The following is a 23388-nucleotide window of genomic DNA, read 5'->3' on the forward strand; positions in this document are numbered from 1 at the left end:
AAGCAATTTCCCTGATTTTGACCCCAAAGTACACTTGGCGGGGTTCAACCTTAATTGATATTTCTTAAGCCTTTCGAACAACTTCCGCAAGTTGACAAGGTGTTCTTCCTCGGATTTAGATTAGCAATTATGTCGTCTCACGTAGACCTCGATCTCTTGATGCATCATATCATGGAACAAAGCTACCATGGCCGTTGATAAAGTTGCCCCGACATTCTTGAGTCCAAAGGACATCACCTTGTAACAGAACATCCCCCCAGGGTGACGAAGGTAGTCTTTTCCATATCCTCTGGCACCATCTTTATCTGATTGTAACCGGAGAAACTGTCCATGAAGGAAAATAAAGCGAAATTGGCCGTGTTATCTACGAGGATATCGATGTGTGGCAAAGGAAAAATTTCCTTGGATCTGGCCCGATTCAGGTCCCGATAATCCACACACATTCGTACTTTCCCATCTTTCTTAGGGCCCGTACAAATGTTGGCAACCCATTCTGGATACCAAGCGAACGGCCAGAAAACCAGCGTCAAATTGCTTCTTCACTTCTTCTTTATCTTCAAGGAGTTTCGGGCTTCATCCTTCTCAGTTTCTGCTTAACCGGGGAACACTCGGGATTTAGAGGTAATCGGTGCTGTATCATGTCAGAACTCAAACCGGGCATATCTTGTATGACCAAGCAAAGATGTCTTGGTAATCTCTTAGCAGGATTATTAATTCTTCACGGATAGTGCGGCAATACCTGTGCCTATTTTTACTTCCCTTTTCCCACTGCCGAATTCCCAAGTCTACTAGTTCCTGTTTCTTCTTGATGAGGCCCCATTTCTTGGTCCTCATAGGGCGACCATCCTTTCTAACTCCGGGGGAAGTCCCACATCCTCGTTCCCTTCATCTTCCGTTTGATTCGTTTCTTGCTCGAAGTTGATAGGCGGGTCCCAGGTATTAGTACCTTCGAGGGGACTCGTCATCGGATCTGCCGTTTCAGAAATAAAGAAGTAAACATGCAAATGGATGAGAATGGGTAGAGACGTAGGAACAGATGAAGAAAGATCCTTGTATTATAAATTTAAAAACAAAAATACACAGAGCCTTAACCAAAAAAAAACTCTAAAGCCTAGGCCCAACTATAGAGCTTTTAAAACCGTAAAGGTTTACATTATGCTTGCTGCGTAAATGTCGGGGCGTTCCTCCACTTGCCAATTTCCCAGCCGGAAATAAAGGAGGGCATGGTCGTACCAAATCCAATGTACTCGGACACATCATCTTCGTATATCGCGACCACTTGACCTTCGTCTCCTAGACCCGCGCTTATAAAGCTTCTACTTATGTGGCAGGGCGGGCTTCCTTCACTTTCTTGTCTCAACCGCGAGCTTTGACCACCGCTCTTCCTTCCCGCGATGCTTCTCTTTATATCTGCCTGAGTGGGCTTATAGCGTAAACCATACTTTCCACGATTTCCTTTGGCATTTATCAGGCTAGTTATGCCCCGTTGTTCTTTGCCTAAACCCATTCCGGGTTCGTAACCGTTCCCACAACATAAATCGGGCCATCATTACTGCTGCATCGGATAGGCAAGGCTGCCCAGAGAAGGAGTCCACGGAGGAAATGCTTACCACCTCAAAAGACTGGAAAGCGGTTTCTAATGACTCCTCTGCGGCTTCCACATAAGGCATAGAGGATGGACAGCTCATCAAGATGTCTTCCTCGCCTGATACGATGACCAGATGCCCTTCCACTACGAATTTCAACTTTTGGTGGAGTGTAGAGGGAACAACTCCCACTGAGTGGATCCACGGACGCCCACACAGACAGCTGTAGGGGGGGTTAATATCCATTATTTGGAAAGTAACTTGACAGGTGTGAGGCCTATCTGTACTGGGAAGATCGATCGTCCCCTAACCTCTCGGCGGGTGCCGTCGAAGGCACGAACCACCATTGAACTCGGCTTCAAGTGGGAGGCATTGAATGGTAATTTTCTCCAAAGTGCTCTTAGGCATCACGTTTAACAACTGGAACCATTGTCGATGAGCACTTTGGCTACGATATGGTCCATACACTTGACTGATACGTGCAAAGCTTTATTATGCCTCTCCCCTCGGCGGGGATTTCTTCTTCGGCGAAGGCGAGATAGTTGTTGGCAGTGATATTTGACTAGCCCTCCAAAACCTTCTACGAGATGTCTTGGGCCACATGGGCCTCGTCAGAACTTTTACTAGCAGAGCCCGATGAGGCTCGGAGCTCATGAGTAACTCCAACAGCGAGACCTGGCCGGAGTTTGTTGAGCTGTTCGATAACCTTGAATTCGCTCTGCTGAATTATACGGAGGAACTCACTGGCTTCCTCTAGCGACACCTCCTTTTACCATCCTTTTTCTCCGGAAGACCTTTCGCCGAACATCTTTATTCGAAGCGTGAGGTGCTTCACCATCTTGTTCCTCCACCACTTTCCTTCCCCTTGACGTTCGCGGGTTGGACTGGTAGGTCCGGAGGCGCAAACACCCGACCGCTACGGTCCACACTTAGGTCCCGTGATATTTGTTCCCTTAGCCGACAACGACTGACGTCGGTGCTTCTTCTTCCTTCCCCTTCGGAGGTGTATATCTCCATGGGACTGCGTGGCTATTTTGGTATGGGAAAGGACAGGTTTAGCTGCTAAGGGTTGTCCGGGCTTTTGCGAAGCTGTGCCCTTGGTGAAGTATATCACCAAGGTTTTGGGCTTCGTAACACTGTCCCATCCGTGGACTGCATGCAATATTGCTGCTCCTCTCTTCCTTCACTGCTAACTTCCAGTCGACCTTGATCTATCATTTGCTGTAACAATTCCTCTACTCCCAAACACGTTTCCATGTCATGCAGCTCGCCGGAATGCAAGTAAACAGGAATCCTCCTTATGCCCACTATGAGGAATCACACCTCCCTTTGTAGGGCCTCAAAGATAAACCTCCTAGGGGTTGCCACAATCCTTTTAAAGGTTTAGACCTGCGCGGCCTATCGGACTCAACGGCGCTAACCGCTCCCCCTCCATGATTGGCGAGCGGGTTGGTTCTCACATTGGGCCGATCCTCTTGGAAAGTCAGCCATCCAACATCTATCAAATGTTGGAACCTTGTATTTAAGGGCCAAGCATTTTTCAATGGAATGCCTCGGGACACCCCATGGTACTTGCAAGTTGCGTTAGGGTCATACCACTTTGGAAAGGGGGTTGGAGGACTTTCCGGAGTTACCACGGCCCAAATGTTGGCGATGAGGGACGGAAGAGGTCTTCGTACGTTATTGGGAGTGGGTTGAATTCTTTGAAATGGCCTCGGAGGGAAGTTCCTTGTTGCGTTGGAATTACCGGCCGGGCGAGTTGTGTTCGGAGTTGGAACTTGGGGAGCTTCCCTCTAGGTGGGTGCCTTAGGCTGCACAGGTGTTGAACTAGAGGCGTTCCCGGTATGAGCCGAGAAGCTCGGGTGATGTTGCGCGTACTGATGGGTACCATGAGGTGTCTGCGGGGTTTGACCCACGCAGGCGTTGAGAGACGGCATGGGCATCTCCTTCCTTCCTTTTTGCCCCGTTGTCCCCGATTCTTTTGGAATTCGCACTCAGGGAGGAAACGTAATCGAACTTTCCTCTTTTCAACCCTACCTCGATTCTTTCCCCGGCGAACACTAGATCCGCGAAGCTGGACGGCATGTAACCTACTAGCTTCTCATAGTAGAACACTGGCAGAGTGTCTACCATCATGGTGATCATCTCTCTCTCAACCATGGGAGGAGCCACTTGTGCCACCAGGTCTCTCCCCGTTGTGCGTATTCTTAAAGGTTTCGCCCTCTTTCTTGAACATATTCTGCAGCTGAGTGCGATCGGGAGCCATATCGGAATTATACTGATATTGCCTTAGGAAGGCAGTAATCAGATCCTTCCAAGTACGGATACGGAAGCTTCCAAATTAGTGTACCAAACTACCGCGGCTCGGCCAAGCTATCTTGAAAAAAGTGTATTAATAGCTTCTCATCCTTAGAGTGTGCGCCCATCTTGCGACAGTAACATCTTGAGATGGTTTTTGGGACAGTCGTCCCTTTATACTTGTTGAAGTCGGCACCAAAAGGAGATCAAAATACACCAATGAAAAGCTAGAAAGCTTAAGGATGGAATACTTACTGTTTGGTGATGAATAAAAGCGCAAAACAGAATCGAAGAATGCGAAAAGTAGAGATCCTAGGGCTGCAAACTCGTAAATTCGTGGGTATGGCTTTTGAAAGGGGGGAAAAGAGTTTTTGAATGCAAAAACGTCCCCCTTTCGTCACTTTTATATTTTGGTGCAGGGGTTGCTCGCCCAGGCGAGCTCAGCTCGCCCAGGCGAGCTAACCTGCACTTTTCTTTTTTTGAGAGGAACATTAACCATGTCCCTCCTTCCTTATGGGTTAGCGTTTTGCCTATTTGAGCCTACTTAAGTTAGAATTAGGCGTTAATTACTAAAAAACAAACAATGGTAGTAAAATACTGCGAATTCAAAGGATACTGGGCTGCCTTGCGCGACGTTTCTTGCTTGTTTAGCGTAGAGAAGGGGCAACGATCGTCGGTCGTGACCCCATCCCCACTTGCATCCGTTCCTAAGTACCTGCAAGTATAAACAACCAGGTATGGCCAATCTTGACCGCGTCGTTGTCTTACCTTGATTGGTTTCTGCTGTTCATGTTTTGTCCCTACCCCAGAAGATAGCTCAAGATGATCTGCCCCTGTTTTACCACAACAATATGCATGCGTATGCGTATGCATGAATGTTTCAAACGCAGCAAATTTAGTGAAAGTTGGTTTAGGTTCAATTTTAATTAAGCGCTTGGGGCATCCCATGAACTGAGCGGAAGGGCTCAGGTGATCACAAATTAACGCAAGGTTTGAAACCAACGTGAGGACTAAAGCCTCGAATCCACGTTCATTTCTTTAAAAGATTGTAACGAGAGATACTGTAGACGGGGAATCCCTGGGGGAAATCCAGAAAACACATAAAGATAAAAAAACATGCAACGACATCCTTAATTGCCCCAGATTCTAAGCATAATATCGCTTGACGACATCAGAATTCACGGGTGAAGGTAGCTCTTCGCCATCCATGTTGGTAAGCACCAGGTCTCCTTCGGAAAAAGCCATCTTCACAACAAAAGGCCCTTCGTAGTTTGGGGGCCCATTTTCCTCGAGTGTCCTTGACAGCATGGGACATTTCTTTAGCACAAGGTCTCCCTCATGGAACTTGCGCAAGCGTACCTTCTTGTCGAATGCACTCTTCATTCTTTGCTGGTACAAGCGCCCATGACTCATGGTCGTTAAGCGCTTACCCTCAATGAGGTTGAGCTGGCCATAGCGCGTTTGAGCCCACTCTGATTCCTTTAATCCGGATTCTTCCAAGATCCTTAATGACGGGACTTCTACCTCAAACGGTAACACAACCTCCATCCCATATACCAATGAGAACGGCGTTGCCCCAGTTGACGTTCGCACTGAAGTTCGGTAACCGTGTAACGCGAATGGGAGCATTTCGTGCCAATCTCTGTATGACACGGTCATCTTTTGGATAATCTTTTTGATATTCTTATTGGCCGCTTCCACGGCTCCATTCATCTTTGGCCGGTAGGGTGTGGAATTGTGATGCTGGATTTTAAACTCCTCGCATATTTCCCCATCATCTTGTTATTCAGGTTGGTGCCGTTGTCCGTGACAATCTTCCTTGGCAAACCATATCGGCAGATGATCTCTTTCTTAATGAACCTGACCACTACACCCCTCGTGACATTGGTGTAGGAAGCCGCCTCGACCCACTTGGTGAAATAATCTATCGCTACGAGGATGAAGCGATGACCATTCGAGGCCTTGGGCTCAATGGCCCCGATGACATCTATTCCCCACATGGAGAAAGGCCAAGGGGCGGACATGACATTCAGAGGATGCGGTGGAGCATTGACATTATCTGCGAACGCTTGACATTTGTGGCATTTCCTTACATGGACACAAAAATCACTTTCCATGGTAAGCCAGTAATAACCTGCTCTTAGGATCTTCCTGGCCATAGCATGCCCGTTGGCGTGCGTTCCAAACGAGCCCTCATGGACTTCCTCGATCATGTGATTCACCTCCCTGGCATCCACACAACGCAGGAGTGTCATGTCGTGGTTTCTTATACAGTATGCTTCCGCTCATGAAGAAACCGGCCGCCAACCTTCTCAATGTCCTCTTATCATTGTCGGCAATCTCTGGTGGGTATTCTTTGCTTACGACATATCGCTTGATGTCGAAATACCAAGGCTTACCGTCTCGTTCCTCTTCTACTTGGCAACAATGCGCGGGTTTGCCACGACACCAAAATTCAATGTAGGGTAGATCCCCGTGCGGCGTTAGCTGGAACATAGACGCCAAAGTAGCAAGCGCATCCACCATTTGATTTTCCTCGCGGGAACATGATGGAAAGAGATCTCATCAAAGGTTTTAGCCAATTCCTTGATATAGGCTTTGTAGGGTATCAGCTTGGGATCTCTAGTTTCCCATTCCCCTCTCAGCTGATGGATTACCAACGCTAAGTCGCCGTACACCTTGAGTAGTTTGACATTGGAGTCAATCGCTGCCTGGACGGCCAGGGCGCATGCTTCATATTCAGCCATGTTGTTAGTGCAGTCGAATCCTAGCTTGGCTGTGAAAGGTACACATTGATTGTCCGGAGAGACCAATACTGCTCCAACGCCATGACCTAGAATGTTTGACGCTCCGTCAAACCATATGGTCCATTTGTCCCGATCTTCATCCAATTTTTCCTCAAACAAGGCCATGATGTCCTCATCCGGGAATTCAGGATGCATGGGCTAATAGTCGTTAAGAGGCTGTTGAGCCAAATAATCTGCTAAGGTGCTTCTTTTTATCGCCTTTTGGGTGACGTAAACTATATCAAACTCGGATAGCAGGACTTGCCACCGGGCGATTCGTCCCGTGAGAGCTGGCTTTTCAAAGATGTACTTAACCAGGTCCATCTTGGATATCAACCAGGTAGTATGGCTCAGCATGTACTGCCTTAGGCGATGGGATGCCCATACTAAAGCACAACACGTTCTTTCGAGCAAGGAGTAATTCATTTCACAGGTCGTGAACTTTTTACTTAGGTAGTAAACAACGCGCTCTTTCTTTCCGAATTCGTCATGTTGCCCCAGCATACACCCCATTGACTCGTCTAAGATTGTCATGTACAAGATGAGAGGCCTTCCAGGTACTGGTGGCATAAGCACGGGAGGATTCATAAGGCACTTCTTGATCCTTCCAAAAGCCTCTTGGCAATCCTCATTCCAGCGATCAGTTTGGTTTTTGCGTAAGAGCTTGAACAACGGCTCACAAATGGCGGTGAGCTGCGATATGAATCTGGCAATATAATTCAAGCATCCCAGGAAGTCTCGGACTTGCCTCTCAGTACGGGGTTCTGGCATCTCAAGGATGGCCTTCACCTTTTCGGGGTCTACCTCTATCCCTTTCTGGCTCACAATGAAACCAAGCAATTTCCCTGATTTGACCCCAAAGGTACACTTGGCGGGGTTCAACCTTAATTGATATTTCTTAAGCCTTTCGAACAACTTCCGCAAGTTGACAAGGTGTTCTTCCTCGGATTTAGATTTAGCAATTATGTCGTCCACGTAGACCTCGATCTCTTGATGCATCATATCATGGAACAAAGCTACCATGGCCCGTTGATAAGTTGCCCCGACATTCTTGAGTCCAAAGGACATCACCTTGTAACAGAACATCCCCCACAGGGTGACGAAGGTAGTCTTTTCCATATCCTCTGGCACCATCTTTATCTGATTGTAACCGGAGAAACTGTCCATGAAGGAAAATAAAGCGAAATTGGCCGTGTTATCTACGAGGATATCGATGTGTGGCAAAGGAAAATTGTCCTTGGGACTGGCCCGATTCAGGTCCCGATAATCCACACACATTCGTACTTTCCCATCTTTCTTAGGGCCCGGTACAATGTTGGCAACCCATTCTGGATACCAAGCGACGGCCAGAAAACCAGCGTCAAATTGCTTCTTCACTTCTTCTTTTATCTTCAAGGATGTTTCGGGCTTCATCCTTCTCAGTTTCTGCTTTACCGGGGAACACTCGGGATTTAGAGGTAATCGGTGCTGTACAATGTCAGAACTCAAACCGGGCATATCTTGGTATGACCAAGCAAAGATGTCTTGGTAATCTCTTAGCAGGATTATTAATTCTTCACGGATAGGTGCGGCAATACCTGTGCCTATTTTTACTTCCCTTTTTCCACTGCCAATTCCCAAGTCTACTAGTTCTGTTTCTTCTTGATGAGGCCCCATTTCTTGGTCCTCATGGGCGACCATCCTTTCTAACTCCGGGGGAAGTCCCACATCCTCGTTCCCTTCATCTTCCGTTTGATTCGTTTCTTGCTCGAAGTTGATAGGCGGGTCCCAGGTATTAGTACCTTCAGGGGACTCGTCATCGGATCTGCCGTTTCAGAAATAAAGAAGTAAACATGCAAATGGATGAGAATGGGTAGAGACGTAGGAACAGATGAAGAAAGATCCTTGTATTATAAATTTAAAAAACAAAATACACAGAGCCTTAACCAAAAGAAAAACTCTAAAGCCTAGGCCCAACTATAGAGCTTTTAAAACCGTAAAGGTTTACATTATGCTTGCTGCGTAAATGTCGGGGCGTTCCTCCACTTGCCAATTTCCCAGCCGGAAATAAGGAGGGCATGGTCGTACCAAATCCAATGTACTCGGAACATCATCTTCGTATATCGCGACCACTTGACCTTCGTCTCCTAGACCCGCGCTTATAAAGCTTCTACTTATGTGGCAGGGCGGGCTTCCTTCACTTTCTTGTCTCAACCGCGAGCTTTGACCACCGCTCTTCCTTCCCGCGATGCTTCTCTTTATATCTGCCTGAGTGGGCTTATAGCGTAAACCATACTTTCCACGATTTCCTTTGGCATTTATCAGGCTAGTTATGCCGCCGTTGTCTTTGCCTAAACCCATTCCGGGTTCGTAACCGTTCCCCAACATAACTCGGGCCATCATTACTGCTGCATCGGATAGGCAAGGCTGCCCAGAGAAGGAGTCCACGGAGGAAATGCTTACCACCTCAAAAGACTGGAAAGCGGTTTCTAATGACTCCTCTGCGGCTTCCACATAAGGCATAGAGGATGGACAGCTCATCAAGATGTCTTCCTCGCCTGATACGATGACCAGATGCCCTTCCACTACGAATTTCAACTTTTGGTGGAGTGTAGAGGGAACAACTCCCACTGAGTGGATCCACGGACGCCCCAACAGACAGCTGTAGGGGGGGTTAATATCCATTATTTGGAAAGTAACTTGACAGGTGTGAGGGCCTATCTGTACTGGGAGATCGATCTCTCCCCTAACCTCTCGGCGGGTGCCGTCGAAGGCACGAACCACCATTGAACTCGGCTTCAAGTGGGAGGCATTGAATGGTAATTTCTCCAAAGTGCTCTTAGGCATCACGTTTAAACTGGAACCATTGTCGATGAGCACTTTGGCTACGATATGGTCCATACACTTGACTGATACGTGCAAAGCTTTATTATGCCCTCTCCCCTCGGCGGGGATTTCTTCTTCGGCGAAGGCGAGATAGTTGTTGGCAGTGATATTATTGACTAGCCCTCCAAAACCTTCTACCGAGATGTCTTGGGCCACATGGGCCTCGTTCAGAACTTTTACTAGCAGAGCCCGATGAGGCTCGGAGCTCATGAGTAACTCCAACAGCGAGACCCTGGCCGGAGTTTTGTTGAGCTGTTCGATAACCTTGAATTCGCTCTGCTGAATTATACGGAGGAACTCACTGGCTTCCTCTAGCGACACCTCCTTTTTACCATCCTTTTTCTCCGGAAGACCTTTCGCCGGAACATCTTTATTCGAAGCGTGAGGTGCTTCACCATCTTGTTCCTCCACCACTTTTCCTTTCCCCTTGACGTTCGCGGGTTGGACTGGTAGGTCCGGAGGCGCAAACACCCGACCGCTACGGGTCACACCACTTAGTCCCGTGATATTTGTTACCTTAGCCGACAACGAGCTGACGTCGGTGGCTTCTTCTTCCTTCCCCTTCGGAGGTGTATATCTCCATGGGACTGCGTGGCTATTTTGGTATGGGAAAGGACAGGTTTAGCTGCTAAGGGGTGTCCGGGCTTTTGCGAAGCTGTGCCCTTGGTGAAGTATATCACCAAGGGTTTGGGCTTCGTAACACTGCTCCCATCCGTGGACTGCATGCATATATGCTGCTCCTCTCTTCCTTCACTGCTAACTTCCAGTCGACCTTGATCTATCATTTGCTGTAACAATTCCTCTACTCCCAAACACGTTTCCATGTCATGCAGCTCGCCGGAATGCAGTAAACAGGAATCCTCCTTATGCCCACTATGAGGAATCACACCTCCCTTTTGTAGGGCCTCAAAGATAAACCTCCTAGGGGTTGCCACATCCTTTAAAGGTTTAGACCTGCGCGGCCTATCGGACTCAACGGCGCTAACCGCTCCCCCTCCATGATTGGCGAGCGGGTTGGTTCTCACATTGGGCCGATCCTCTTGGAAAGTCAGCCATCCAACATCTATCAAATGTTGGACCTTGTATTTAAGGGCCAAGCATTTTTCAATGGAATGCCTCGGGACACCCCCATGGTACTTGCAAGTTGCGTTAGGGTCATACCACTTTGGGAAAGGGGGTTGGAGGACCTTTCCGGGAGTTACCACGGCCAAATGGTTGGCGATGAGGGACGGCAAGAGGTCTTCGTACGTTATTGGGAGTGGGGTGAATTCTTGAAATGGCCTCGGAGGGAAGTTCCTTGTTGCGTTGGAATTACCGGCCGGGCGAGTTGTGTTCGGAGTTGGAACTTGGGGAGCTTCCCTCTAGGTGGGTGCCTTAGGCTGCACAGGTGTTGAACTAGAGGCGTTCCCGGTATGAGCCGAGAAGCTCGGGTGATGTTGCGCGTACTGATGGGTACCATGAGGTGTCTGCGGGGGTTTGACCCACGCAGGCGTTGAAGAGACGGCATGGGCATCTCCTTCCTTCCTTTTTGCCCCCGTTGTCCCGATTCTTTTGGAATTCGCACTCAGGGAGGAAACGTAATCGAACTTTCCTCTTTTCAACCCTACCTCGATTCTTTCCCCGGCGAACACTAGATCCGCGAAGCTGGACGGCATGTAACCTACTAGCTTCTCATAGTAGAACACTGGCAGAGTGTCTACCATCATGGTGATCATCTCTCTCTCAACCATGGGAGGAGCCACTTGTGCCACCAGGTCTCTCCACCGTTGTGCGTATTCTTTAAAGGTTTCGCCCTCTTTCTTGAACATATTCTGCAGCTGAGTGCGATCGGGAGCCATATCGGAATTATACTGATATTGCCTTAGGAAGGCAGTAATCAGATCCTTCCAAGTACGGATACGGGAAGCTTCCAAATTAGTGTACCAAACTACCGCGGCTCCGGCCAAGCTATCTTGAAAAAAGTGTATTAATAGCTTCTCATCCTTAGAGTGTGCGCCCATCTTGCGACAGTACATCTTGAGATGGTTTTTGGGACAAGTCGTCCCTTTATACTTGTTGAAGTCCGGTACTTTGAACTTCGGGGGGATAACAACATCGGGTACTAAGCAAAGATCCGTCATGTCTGCGAACGGATAGTCCCCAAATCCTTCCACGGCTCTCAATCTCTCCTCGAGGAGATCGAGCTTCCTCCTTTCTTCAGTTGCCGGGGGCGGTCCTTCCGTGGACAAAACTATTGGTTGTGTCGGGATGTTGGGCTGAGGCAACGTGCTGGGTGCCGGCCCTTCGGGGATCGGGGGATAGAAATCGACATCCCTTCGAGCATAGTCTTGAGGGTCTTTGTGGACCTCGTCGGGCTGTTGAGGAGGCTCTCTTTCAAGGACGGGAGAAGCAATATGGCCCGCATCGTCTTGCAGGACGGGTGGTGAGTAGTTGGGCGGCAATCCATAAGGGTAAGCCGCTCGGTTGTATCCCAGATGAGGGATGCCATCGTGCCCCAGTGTGTCCCTTCCCCGTCCTACTATGTTTGAGGGAGGATGGTGCACAGTTGCCAAGAGAGTTGGGTCTGCTTCGGCAGCCGAACTGACAGCGGCAGCGGTGGCCACGTTTTTATCCATGAGCTGCCTCATTCCTAACATGGCCTCCATCATGGAAGCCATCTGTTCTTTCAAAGCCGACATGTCGGCTTTCATCTGTTCCTGTGTCTCCTCTTGATCACCCATCGTTCTAGATTTGGATCTGGTGCGATAGGGATGCCTTGTGGCGCGTTTAGTTATGGTGTTTTTCCCTAAAAAACCAAATGTGAGGAGTGGGTAAAGAAAGAAAGAATGCATGCTAGAGATAAAATGCAGGAGTGATTTGATTCGCACAAGCTTATTTTTGGAGTAGAAACATGGGACCAACTCATTTTATTTCAGAAAGTCGTATCTAGTCAAGGTCTGAGAGACCATATAAGTTTCCTAGCGATTTCTAATTATGTGGGTCATTAAGTCTATCATATGCTGACAATAGCCGAGAAGCCCATGAATTTCTTCGGGGGCGGAGTAGGTGTCCGCCATCGCCTTGGCCTTGGCTAACAATCGGGGAAGTTCTTGACTCCCGTTCAAGGTAAGAGCAAACCGATCCATCCACATGGTTGCCTCTTGGTGTAAAGAGTCGATCACCCTTCCTCTAGCCTCTTTTTCCGCGTATACTTGGGCATACTCGTCCGCGACCCTATGCTTGTGGGTCGTGGCTAGACCTAACTCTTCTTGGTACTTGGCGATGATAGCTAGCATGTTGGTCTCCGTCTCGCATAAACGCTGAGACAAGCTCCTTTTGGACCTTGAACAGGCAACTAACTCCTCTTTCAAGACCATGCTATGTGCTCGCGACTGGTCCCTCTCTTCCCTTCGCAGCTTGAGTTCATTGTTGCTACCCCACAAAGCTCCGCGAAATTTGTTACGGCCATACTCTTCCTTGCGAGCCCTCTTGGTCTCTTGTTCAAGGGCTTTTGCGGTAGTTGCATTCTCTTCCCGTAATCCGGCACACTCCTTCCGGATGTGTGTAGCGGCCAACTTGAACTTCTCCTTGGCAAGTTTCGCCTTTCCTAACTCGCTTTTGAGAGCTTGGACTTCTTCGTCCTCTTCCGGTGCTTCGAAACTCTCTTCGCTGACGACTTTTAACTTGGCGAGCCAATCTAAACCTCGTATATGAACTTTCAGCCATTCATGGTAACCACCAATGATGCCATTACGAATGCCCCTAAGTTCTTGATCTTTCCTTAACGGGGTTTCCCATGCCCTATGGATTCTTTGTATAGCCTTGAAATTTTGCGCGCCGAAATCCCTCACAAGGAAAGGAGACATGCTTTCTTCCATCGGTGCTCCCCTCATGGGGTACCCTAGTTGTCTTATAGCGAGCGCGGGATTGTAGTTAATACAACCCCTCGTTCCTATCAGCGGAATGTTTGGGTACCCTCCACATGAGAAAAGGACTCCCTCCTTTCCTTCCTTCCATCGGGGGAACCAATTGATTATTCTACCTCCTATCCCAGCCAAAAGCTGGTCCCAATCTATTCTTCTCTTTTCAGTACACGAGCGATGGCTCTGGAGCGGACATGGATGTCTCGTGTCTTGCTGGAACAGGTGTGAAACCAACCAAACACAGAGGGCGGGCACACAAAAAATGATCCATGCGCTACTCTTTTCGCACCTTCGGTTAAATGTGTCAAATAAATCTGCCAAGACAGCTACCACCGGACTTTCCTTGCTATGGTAGTATGCAAGGAAAGCATCGATTGCTGCTAGGTCCACCAAACCATCTACGTTTGGAAAGAAGATGACCCCAAAAATTAGCAAAGCTAACACATCCATAAACGGGACCCAATCTCCTTGATCGGCCATACCCCTCGCCTTGTCTTCTAGGTACTTTCGTGGTAGGCCCGCTATGCCGTTTCGAGTCTGTTTTATGCGGTCCAAACCTCTTGCTGAATCCTTGACCACAGTTGCAATTCTGCTCAAAGAAGGGAGACACCCGGAGGAAAGGTATGGTTTTCTTCCCCCGAGAGGACATCCTAGAATTTCCTCAAATTCTTCAATGGTTGGTACCAATTGGAAGTCTCCGAACGTGAAGCATCTCAAAGGCTGGTCGTAGTATTGGGTGAGTGATGCAATGGCTTTTATGGATACCTCTGTTATGGTCAACTCTAAGATCTTTCCGTAAGTCTTGCGGAAGGCTTGCATTTGGAGTCCATCAACCGCCCTAATTCCTTGATGCTGGTGGTATCTAGGCCTTTAACCTTGACTTGGTAAAACCTCTTGCCGGTTTGATTTGTTCCCATGCTTACTAAAGTGAGACAAAAAGCTGGTGCAAATCAAAACTCTGATATCTCATGGGTGGAACGGATGAATGCATGAAGGAATGCATATGACACAGATGTAATTTAAGAATGCGGGGGCCCGAGGAATTGTCTCCTTCTTAGACACAACGTCTAGGGGTAGCAAAGTGCCCCAACGTATGTATTTAAAACGGTGACCCGGACCCTCCGTTGATTTGTCTATAGAGGGGATCAAGACAGAACCCATATGCGATGCATATGCAAAAGGCACAAAGAGATTTGTCTATAGAGGGCATCGTTAAGAACCTTCATCAACAGCGCACGATGAGGCTCGGAGTTTATGAGTAGTTCAAGCAAAGAGATCCTTGCTGGAGTTTTATTCAGTTGCTCGACTACCTTAAACTCGCTTTGTTGGATGAGGCGGAGGAACTCATGGGCCTCTTCCAAAGTCACGGTTTTTCCTTGAAGTCCCTCTTTCTTTTCGACTCCTCTTGCCATGGGAGGATCTACTTCCTTCGAGGGGATGGCTATGTCTGTGGGCTCTTGGACCATGGGCGCCTTCCCTTTAGAGGGCAATTCCGCCGGGTGAGGGGAAGCGAACACCCGACCACTGCGGGTTACGCCACTAACGCCGGTGATGTTGGTTACCTTAGCTCATAGGGAGTCAACTTCGGTTGTAACTCTTTCGCTAGACGCGAGAGGGGTATACTTCCACGGAACGGCCTTATTACTTTGATATGCAAATGGCGTTGGCTTGGGCGCCGCCCGCGGGTATATGGGTGTGGAGCCGGTCCCTTTCCTAGTAAAACATATCACTAGGGCCTTGGGGGTTAAAGGAACCTTCTTCTCTTTCGACTGCATGCAAATTTGTGGTTCTTCCTTCCCTCCTATGAACACTTCAAGCTGCCCGCAATCCATGAGCCGCTGAAGCAATTCTTCCACCACAGGACAGGTTTCCATGTCATGCGACTCCCCAAGGTGAAACAAACATTCATCCCTTTCATCTCCACCTCGGGGGACCATGCACGCCGCTTACAGCGATTGATAGATGAAACGTCTAGAAGTAGTCACATCTCCTAACCTCTTTGTCCGTGGTGGCCCGTCTTCTTCGACGGCGTTCACGCTAGCACCTCCATGACTAGCTAGCGGGTTGGTTTTAACATTTGGGCCTTCTTCCTGAAACGCCAGCCAGCCGGCACTAATCAGATGCTGCACCTTATACTTGAACGGGATGCAGGAGTCAATATTGTGTCCGGGAACTCCACTGTGATACACACACTTGGCACCCGGATCATACCACTTGGGGTAGGGTGGCTGGAGAACTTTCCTGGGTATGGCCACCACCAAGTGATTCTCCAATAGTGAAGGCCATAACTCGGAGTATGCCATGGGAATAGGAGGGAAGTTGTCTTTCGGGTGCTGTGCATACTTATAGGTCGCGCCGGGGGCTGCATTATTAACTGGCCGGGGTGCGGCTGGAGCTGTGCGTTGGGCCAGCGCTCTTTCTGCCGCGGGTGGTCCTTTTACTTGAGTCGGGAGGGAATTTCCAGCTCGGATCAAAAAATTTGGGGGATTGGGCTGGTATGAGCTTTGGATATTTTGGGGTGCTTTCATCCATGTTGGGGCGGTGGTGACCACGTGGGCGTCTCCTTCCTTTTTCCTTGCGCCCACTGCTGGGGCTCTTCTGTTGTTGTTGGGGACCATATTGGCAGCATATTCAAACTTGCCTTTTCGTAGCCCGGATTCAATCCTTTCTCCGGCGAAGACGAGATCCGCAAAGTTAGCTGGCATGTAGCCTATCAGCTTTTCATAGTAGAACGTGGGTAACGTATCTACCATAATTGTGATCATCTCCCTTTCCGTCATGGACGGTACGACTTGGGCTGCGAGATCTCTCCATCTCTGGGCATATTCCTTAATGGACTCATGCTCTCGTTTAGTCATACCCTGAAGCTGGTTCCGATCGGGAGCCATGTCCGTATTGTACTGGTACTGCCTAATGAAGGCAGTTGCCAAGTCCTTCCATGATCGGATCTGGGAAGCTTCCAGATTGGTATACCATGCTACAGCTGCCCCGTCCAAGCTGTCTTGAAAGAAATGGACCAACAACTTTTCGTCCGCGGAATACGCCCCCATCTTCCGGCAATACATCCGGAGATGCCCTTTTGGACATGTCGTCCCCTTGTACTTATCAAAGTCCGGTACTTTGAACTTGGGAGGGATGACGATGTTGGGCACAAGACACAAATCTGCCAAATCCGAGAATGGGTAATTGCCGAGGCCCTCGACTACTCTCAACCTCTCTTCAAGCGCCTCAATCTTTCCCTTATCTCCCGCGAAGGGAACAGATTCTTTTACGGGTGTGGGTGAGGCTGGGATCTGGCAGACTATGTTTGGCTGGGGTAGTTCATGCGGGGACGGATCTTTGAGGTGGAGCAGGGGGCCAAGATGGGTATCTCCTTCCCCATCGTCTTGCCCGGGATAGTCTTCATAAGGTGGGAGTTGCCCCTCAAAGGTCGGGGCTTGGCTTAAATCTTCTGGGGTGGCACGGGGGGTGAAGTCCGGAGGCAGGCCATAAGGATAAGCTTGCGGACTATACCTTCGACCGAACACGGCCGTGTTTCTGTCTAGGCCCGGATTCAAGGCGGGTTGCAGCACCGGCTCCGCTTCCCTAACTGTACTGGAGGCGGTTGCGGTGGCTTTATCCTCTATGGTTTTCTGGAGTTTTAACATGACCTCCGAGATGGAAGCCATTTGATCTTTTAAGGCCGATAGATCGGCCTTCATCTGTTCCTGCATGCCCTCTTCATTATCCATTTTTCTAGATCGAGTGTTATAGGGGTGCCTTGGTGTTTTCTTAGTTATGATGAAATTCCTAAAGAAATAAACAACGGTGAGTATGCCACCAAAACATGAGTATGCAAATGGATGATCGGAACACTTGGATCCACCCCAAGATTTTTAGATAACGTAATGAGTCCAGAACTTCTCATTTTATAAAAAGAACAAAAGCTTTCATCTAGCCAAGATTATACAAAGGTATTACAAAAGAACCTAACGATTCCTAATTATATGGGCCATCAAATCTATCATGTGCTGACAGTAATTGATTAGCCCATGAATCTCCTCGGGGGTAGTACACACTTCGGCCATGGCTTTTGCTTTGGCCAACAGACGCGGGAGGTCTTGACTTCCATTCAAGGTCAAGGCGAACCTATCCATCCACATAGTCGCTTCTTGATGCAACGCATCAATCACCCTCCCTCTTGCTTCTTTTTCAGCATACACTTGTGCAAAATCCTCCACTAGCTTTTGTTCATGGGCCATGGACTAGTTCAATTCTTCCTTGTATCGCCCTATGATAGCTAACATGCTTTGCTCCGTGGTTTCCAAGTGTTGAGCCAAGCTCCTTTTGGACCTCGCCCAAGCAACTAACTCTTCTTTTAAGATCATGCCATGCACCCGTGACCGATCTCTCTCCTCTCTTCGGAGCTTGAGCTCATTATTGCTACCCCATAATGCTCCTCGGAATTTTTCTCGCCCATGTTCCTCCTTGCGGGCCCTTTTGGTTTCTTGTTCAAGAGCTTTTGCAGTGGCCGCGTTTTCCTCTTGTAACTCGGTGCACTCCTTCCGGATGTGTGTAGCAGCTGATTTGAACTTCTCTTTGGCGAGTCTCGCCTTCCCTAGCTCTAACTTTAGAGCTCGGACTTCTTCATCTTCCTCCGGAGCTTCGAAGTTCTCCTCATCGACAACTTTCAATTTGGAGAGCCAATCTAAGCCCCGCGTGTGAATTCTTAGCCATCCATGATAACCTCCGATGACGCCGTTTCGGATGCCTCTAAGCTCCTTGTCTTTCCTCAACGGACTCCCCCACGCCTTGTGGATTCTTTGTATAACCTTGAGACCTTGCGCGCCTAGATCCCTTACAAGGAAAGGCGAGAGACTTTCTTCGGTCGGCGCTCCCCTCATGGGATAACCTAACTGTCTTATGGCGAGTGCGGGATTATAATTAATACAACCCCTAGTCCCTATCAGTGGAACATTAGGATAGTCCCCCCACGAGAAAAGAACTCCTTCCTTGCCTTCCTTCCAACGAGGAAATCAATTGATCGTGTTGCCCCCTATCCCAGCCAAATGTTGGTCCCAATCGACTCTTCCTTTTTCGGCGCATGAGCGATAGCTTTGAAGCGGACACGGGTATCTCGTGTCTTGTCGGAATAGGTGTGAAGTCAACCACACACAGAGAGCGGGTAAACAACTGACAATCCGTACACTGTTTTTCTCACACCTCCGGTCAAAGGTATCGAACAAATCCGCCAAGATAGCTACCACTGAACTTTCCTTGCTATGGTGATATGCGAGGAAAGCATCAATGGCGGCTAAGTCTGCCAAGCCGTCAACGTTCGGAAAGAGGACAACCCCAAAAATCAGCAAAGCTAAAACATCCACAAACGGCCCCCACTTCTCTTGGCTTGCCATATCCCTTGCCTTGTCTTCCAAGTATTTCCGAGGCAGGCCCACTACGCCGTTCCGAATTTGTTTCATGCGATCCAACTCTTTTGCCGAATCTCCAATCACAGCTGCAACCTTGCTCAAGGAAGGAAGAAAGCCGGAGAAAAGATACGGTTTTCTCCCCCCAAGAGGGCATCCTAATATCTCTTCGAACTCTTCAATAGTTGGTACCATTTGGAAGTCCCCAAACGTGAAACACCTCAACGGCTGGTCATAGTATTGGGCGAGGGATACGACAGCTTCCATAAATACCTCCGCTGCGGCCAAATCTAGGATCTTCCCGTACACTTTGCGGAAGGCTTGCCTTTGGAGGGGTCCCATCAATCGTCCCAATTCCTTGAGGCTGGTGACATCTAGACTTTTAACCTTGACTTGATAAAACCTTTTGCCGTTTTGATTTGTCCCCATCATTTACCTAAAAAAGGGGTGGATCAAGACTCCGACATGAATGATGCAATGCGGATGCATGAACAAGAAAAAGGGGTAACTCATACACACGAGACCATAGAGACCCCATTTTAATGCTACATTTTGGGGCATGATGGCGCCTCAACGTAGCTTTAAAAAAGGTTACGCATTACTCTAAAGAAAACAAACATCACTAGTAAAACTATAAACTAGTGGTATTTACAAAAAAATGCATGAGAACGAATGGCACGGAGCGTGTTTGCTCTTTGCCCCAATTTGGGAACCTAGGACAATATCTAGGGGTCTCTAATAACTACTCCCCAACAATTCATAACTCACACGACTGTTTTCTAGAGGTATCATCACTCAAGATAATAATGTTGTGGCGGTATGGAATACCAGTGACAACACATTATAAAGAGAGAAAGCTCTAGACGAGGTTTCACTATTATCAAGCAAGTCGGAGACCTAGCATGATGATAGATTCACCTCCACTCCTTAAATTCCCATGAACCCGGGTGTAGGGCCCTTTTTTTACTCAAACCCGTGGGTGCTTAGAATGCAGTGTAAAGAATGCGAAATAGACAACAATTATTTACATTTTACACAGTCCAATAAAAGCACACCCAAAGTTTCACAATTCCACAATTCCTAAAATAGGCCTAACTCACAAAAAGTCCCCAGTGGAGTCGCCAACTGTCGCAACGTGCCCTTCGCGGGCGAGCGAGGGCGGGGCTCACGGGTGCGCCTTCCAAAGGAGGAAAGGTGCGCGGAGTCGCCACCAACGTTTATTTGTGGAAAACGTCGGAAAAACCGAAGGAAACCGGTCAAAATGAAAATTCTAAGTTCGGGAGTTGTATTTACGCTTGAGGAAGGTATTAGCACCTCTTACGTTTGTCTCGAAAGACAACAGCCTTATTTCTAGAATTTGTGGAATTGTGTTATCTTAACTTTATTTCTTTTTTATTTTTTGAGGACGACAAAAGCGGGGCTTTTGCTCCTACGTACCCTCCTTTGGAGAGGAAATCAGACCTACGTAGTTCTTCCTTATGCATGGATCAAGTGATTCTTTTTTACTTGAAGGGTGATCATTTTAAGGCGTTGGACCTTAAAAATGATCCATTTTACTTAGTAAGAAACTGAAATGATAAACTTTCAAAACCCTATTTTTGTGGACGAGCTTGACTAGGCGAGTTGATTTTAGCCTTAGTTTCACTTTAGTTATTAGTCAATTCAATTCAAGAATGAGAAATCCCAAAGAGAAAATGTCCGATTGATTTTTCGCTTTACTTTACTAAAAGATATTTTTTGATTATTATATTATTATTTTACCTCTTTTTTGATTTCCAACGTGGTTACGGCACGACCGAACGGTCGGAATTCATTTTAACCAAAATTAACGGATGATACAATTCAAACGATCGGTGAAAATTTATTTTATTTTTAGATTAAGCGAGAAATGACTTAAATAAATGGCTTAAGCACGTCAAAAGGGGGTATAAAAAGTAAATGAAAACGGGAATGAAAATACATGAAACAAAATGTGGATCACTACGGGTACATATAATGAATTGAAAAGCTTGGTTTGAGGTACTTACCCGTTGAAGATTGAAGAAAACGAAGAACGAACGATGAATCTTGAAGAACGGTCGAGAATCTTTGCGTAATTACTCACGGAAACGTTACGGAAGCGCCTCGGCTTGGATTTTCTTCACGGAACTAATTTTTCTCAGCTATTCCGAGAGAGAGAGAAGTGCCTAAGGGGCTGAACCCTTTTCTTCTTCACTTCTTCCCCTATTTATAGCAAAATAGGGGAGAAGCTTGCCGCCCAGCTCGCCCAGGCGAGCCAGGTTGCTTCCTCCAGAAGCAACAGCCTTCTAGAGGAATCTTCTGGAGGGCCCAAGTGGGCCTGATTGCTATTTACACCCCCCTTTTTACTAAATGCACCCCCCTTTCTATTTTTTTGTAATTCTTTTTCCGTAACGTTACTAAACTTTACGAATTTTGTAACGATACTTATTTTCCTTCCGAAAGGTTACGAATCCTTACGGATTATGTATTTACTCTTTTTTAGCTTTCGAAGAAGTTACAGAAACTTACGGATTGCGCGAAAACATCTCTTTTCGACTTCCGCCACATTATGGAATTTCACGGATCGCGCAAGCCTGCTTCCTTTAGATTTCTGAGACGTCTCGAGACTTCATTTATTGTGTAACAAAGGACGCCAAGTATCTCAAAGCGGCTAATCAAAGATTGCATGTCATCAAGTAATAATCCCCGGACGAAATTAGGGTATGACAATCTGTATATTTTTTCTTTTAAAAAATAAAAAAATATAAAATTTAATTTAATAAATAAGTAATTTTAAAACCAATTAAAAAAAATTATATGATATAATATTTATATTTTATAATATTTTAAATTAAAAAAAATAAAAAGGAGAGAGAAAGTTCCAAGTAGTGTATATTCAGAATTAAATTACAAAGTAGTATAGATTGAGAAAAAGTAAGAGAGAATGTGTATTTACATAAAAAAAAACCGCAAGAATATGTAAATTAGACATTTATATTTTCTATTTTCAAAATTTAAAAATTAGATTAGATCTATTTTTTAAAGATTAAAAATATATTTATATAGTGAAATAGAAAAAAAAATTCCTCAAAAATAAACGAAAAAAAACTTTTTTCTCTTCAAAACATGAGGCCGTATAATTACATACTTACCTTTAATATCAACTTAATCAAAAGCTACTTGTTTTCTTATCCAAATAATTATAAAGATAATTTTCTTAAAAAAATAATTGTAAAGATAAAGTTAAACTATTGATCATTTATAAAGATAATTTGAATTTATAATAATGATAAATTTAGTAAGAAAATAAATTTTAAAATTTTGGATGACAATTATAAATTTACTTTTTGAAACTGTTAAGCAAATAATATATATATTTGTATTTAATTTGTACTTTTAAATATATTTATAATATATACTTTTTTTTACACAATAATATATAATGGAGAATGTTATTATCCACCCTAGTTGGTATACATTAACATTCAATATAAAAAAAAATTGAACTAAAAAACATGAACTCTTTTATTTTTCAAAATTTAATTTAAATACATTATCATACTTTATCATTTAACTTAAAAAAAACATGATTATAGAAGAGAAACCTAAAAAAAGAGAGGAGAGAAAAAATATTGTCCTTTTATTTTTAAAAGCTAAATGATAAAATACAATAATATCATTAAACTAAATTTTGGAAAACAAAAGAACAAATGAATTTTTAGTCTATCTTTTTTTGTTCAATGTTAATACATACCAACTACGATGGATATTAGCATTCCCCATTTATAATATAAGTTATAGTGTAATTTTTGTCCTCCTATTTTTTTTAAATATTTGATTTTAGTCCTCCTATTTTTAATTGAGATATTTTGTTCTCATCTTTTAAAAAATTTATAATTTAACCCTCTTATTTTTTAATTTAGATATTTTGTCCCTACTTTTAAGAAAATTTGCAATTTTATTTTTTTATTTTTTAATTTCAGACTTTACTTCATATTTTCTTAATTCTTTTCTTATAAATTAAGTTTGTTAGCAATTAAATAATTAAAAAAATATTTATCATGAAAATAATAAATAGACACCAACATTTACAAATATATATATATATATATATATATATATATTAACATTTCAAATTGGCCACAAAGACTAAAATTATGATTTTTTTTTAAAAAAATGAGAAACAAAATAACAATTAAAAAATAAGAACTAAAATTATAAATTTCTTAAAAATGGGATAAAATGTTTCAATTTAAAAATAAGAAACTAAAATTCAATATTATCCTGTAATATATTAATTGTTAGAAAGTGTGATAATTCTTGTCACTTAAATTTGATAAAATAAAGGAAAAAATATTTTCATATTTGAGGCACGTTTTAAAAAAAAAACAATTAAAATATAGAAACTGTCCATTTAATTAAATTAAATATAGAAATATAGTATGAATTAAAGATATAAAGTAAAGATAAAGATATCAGAAAGGAAATTACTTTTTTATCATCTATCAAACTTAATTTTATTTATTTTCTTTTAGCGTTTATTCTT

General features: G+C 45.4%; 1 protein-coding gene across 1 annotated transcript in view; it reads right to left on the reverse strand.

The window, feature by feature from the left end:
- The window catches only part of LOC114391611, a 29416-nt gene extending 27909 nt beyond the window's left edge, over positions 1-1507 (reverse strand). Inside the window, exon 1 of the mRNA XM_028352595.1 lies at positions 1415-1507. Within this exon, the coding sequence (XP_028208396.1) occupies positions 1415-1507 (93 nt within the window). The remainder of the gene's footprint in view (positions 1-1414) is intronic.
- Between the last annotated feature and the right edge of the window lie 21881 nt (positions 1508-23388).

The sequence above is a fragment of the Glycine soja genome, chromosome 17 (genome assembly GCF_004193775.1).
Source record: "Glycine soja cultivar W05 chromosome 17, ASM419377v2, whole genome shotgun sequence".
Classification (NCBI taxonomy): domain Eukaryota; kingdom Viridiplantae; phylum Streptophyta; class Magnoliopsida; order Fabales; family Fabaceae; genus Glycine; species Glycine soja.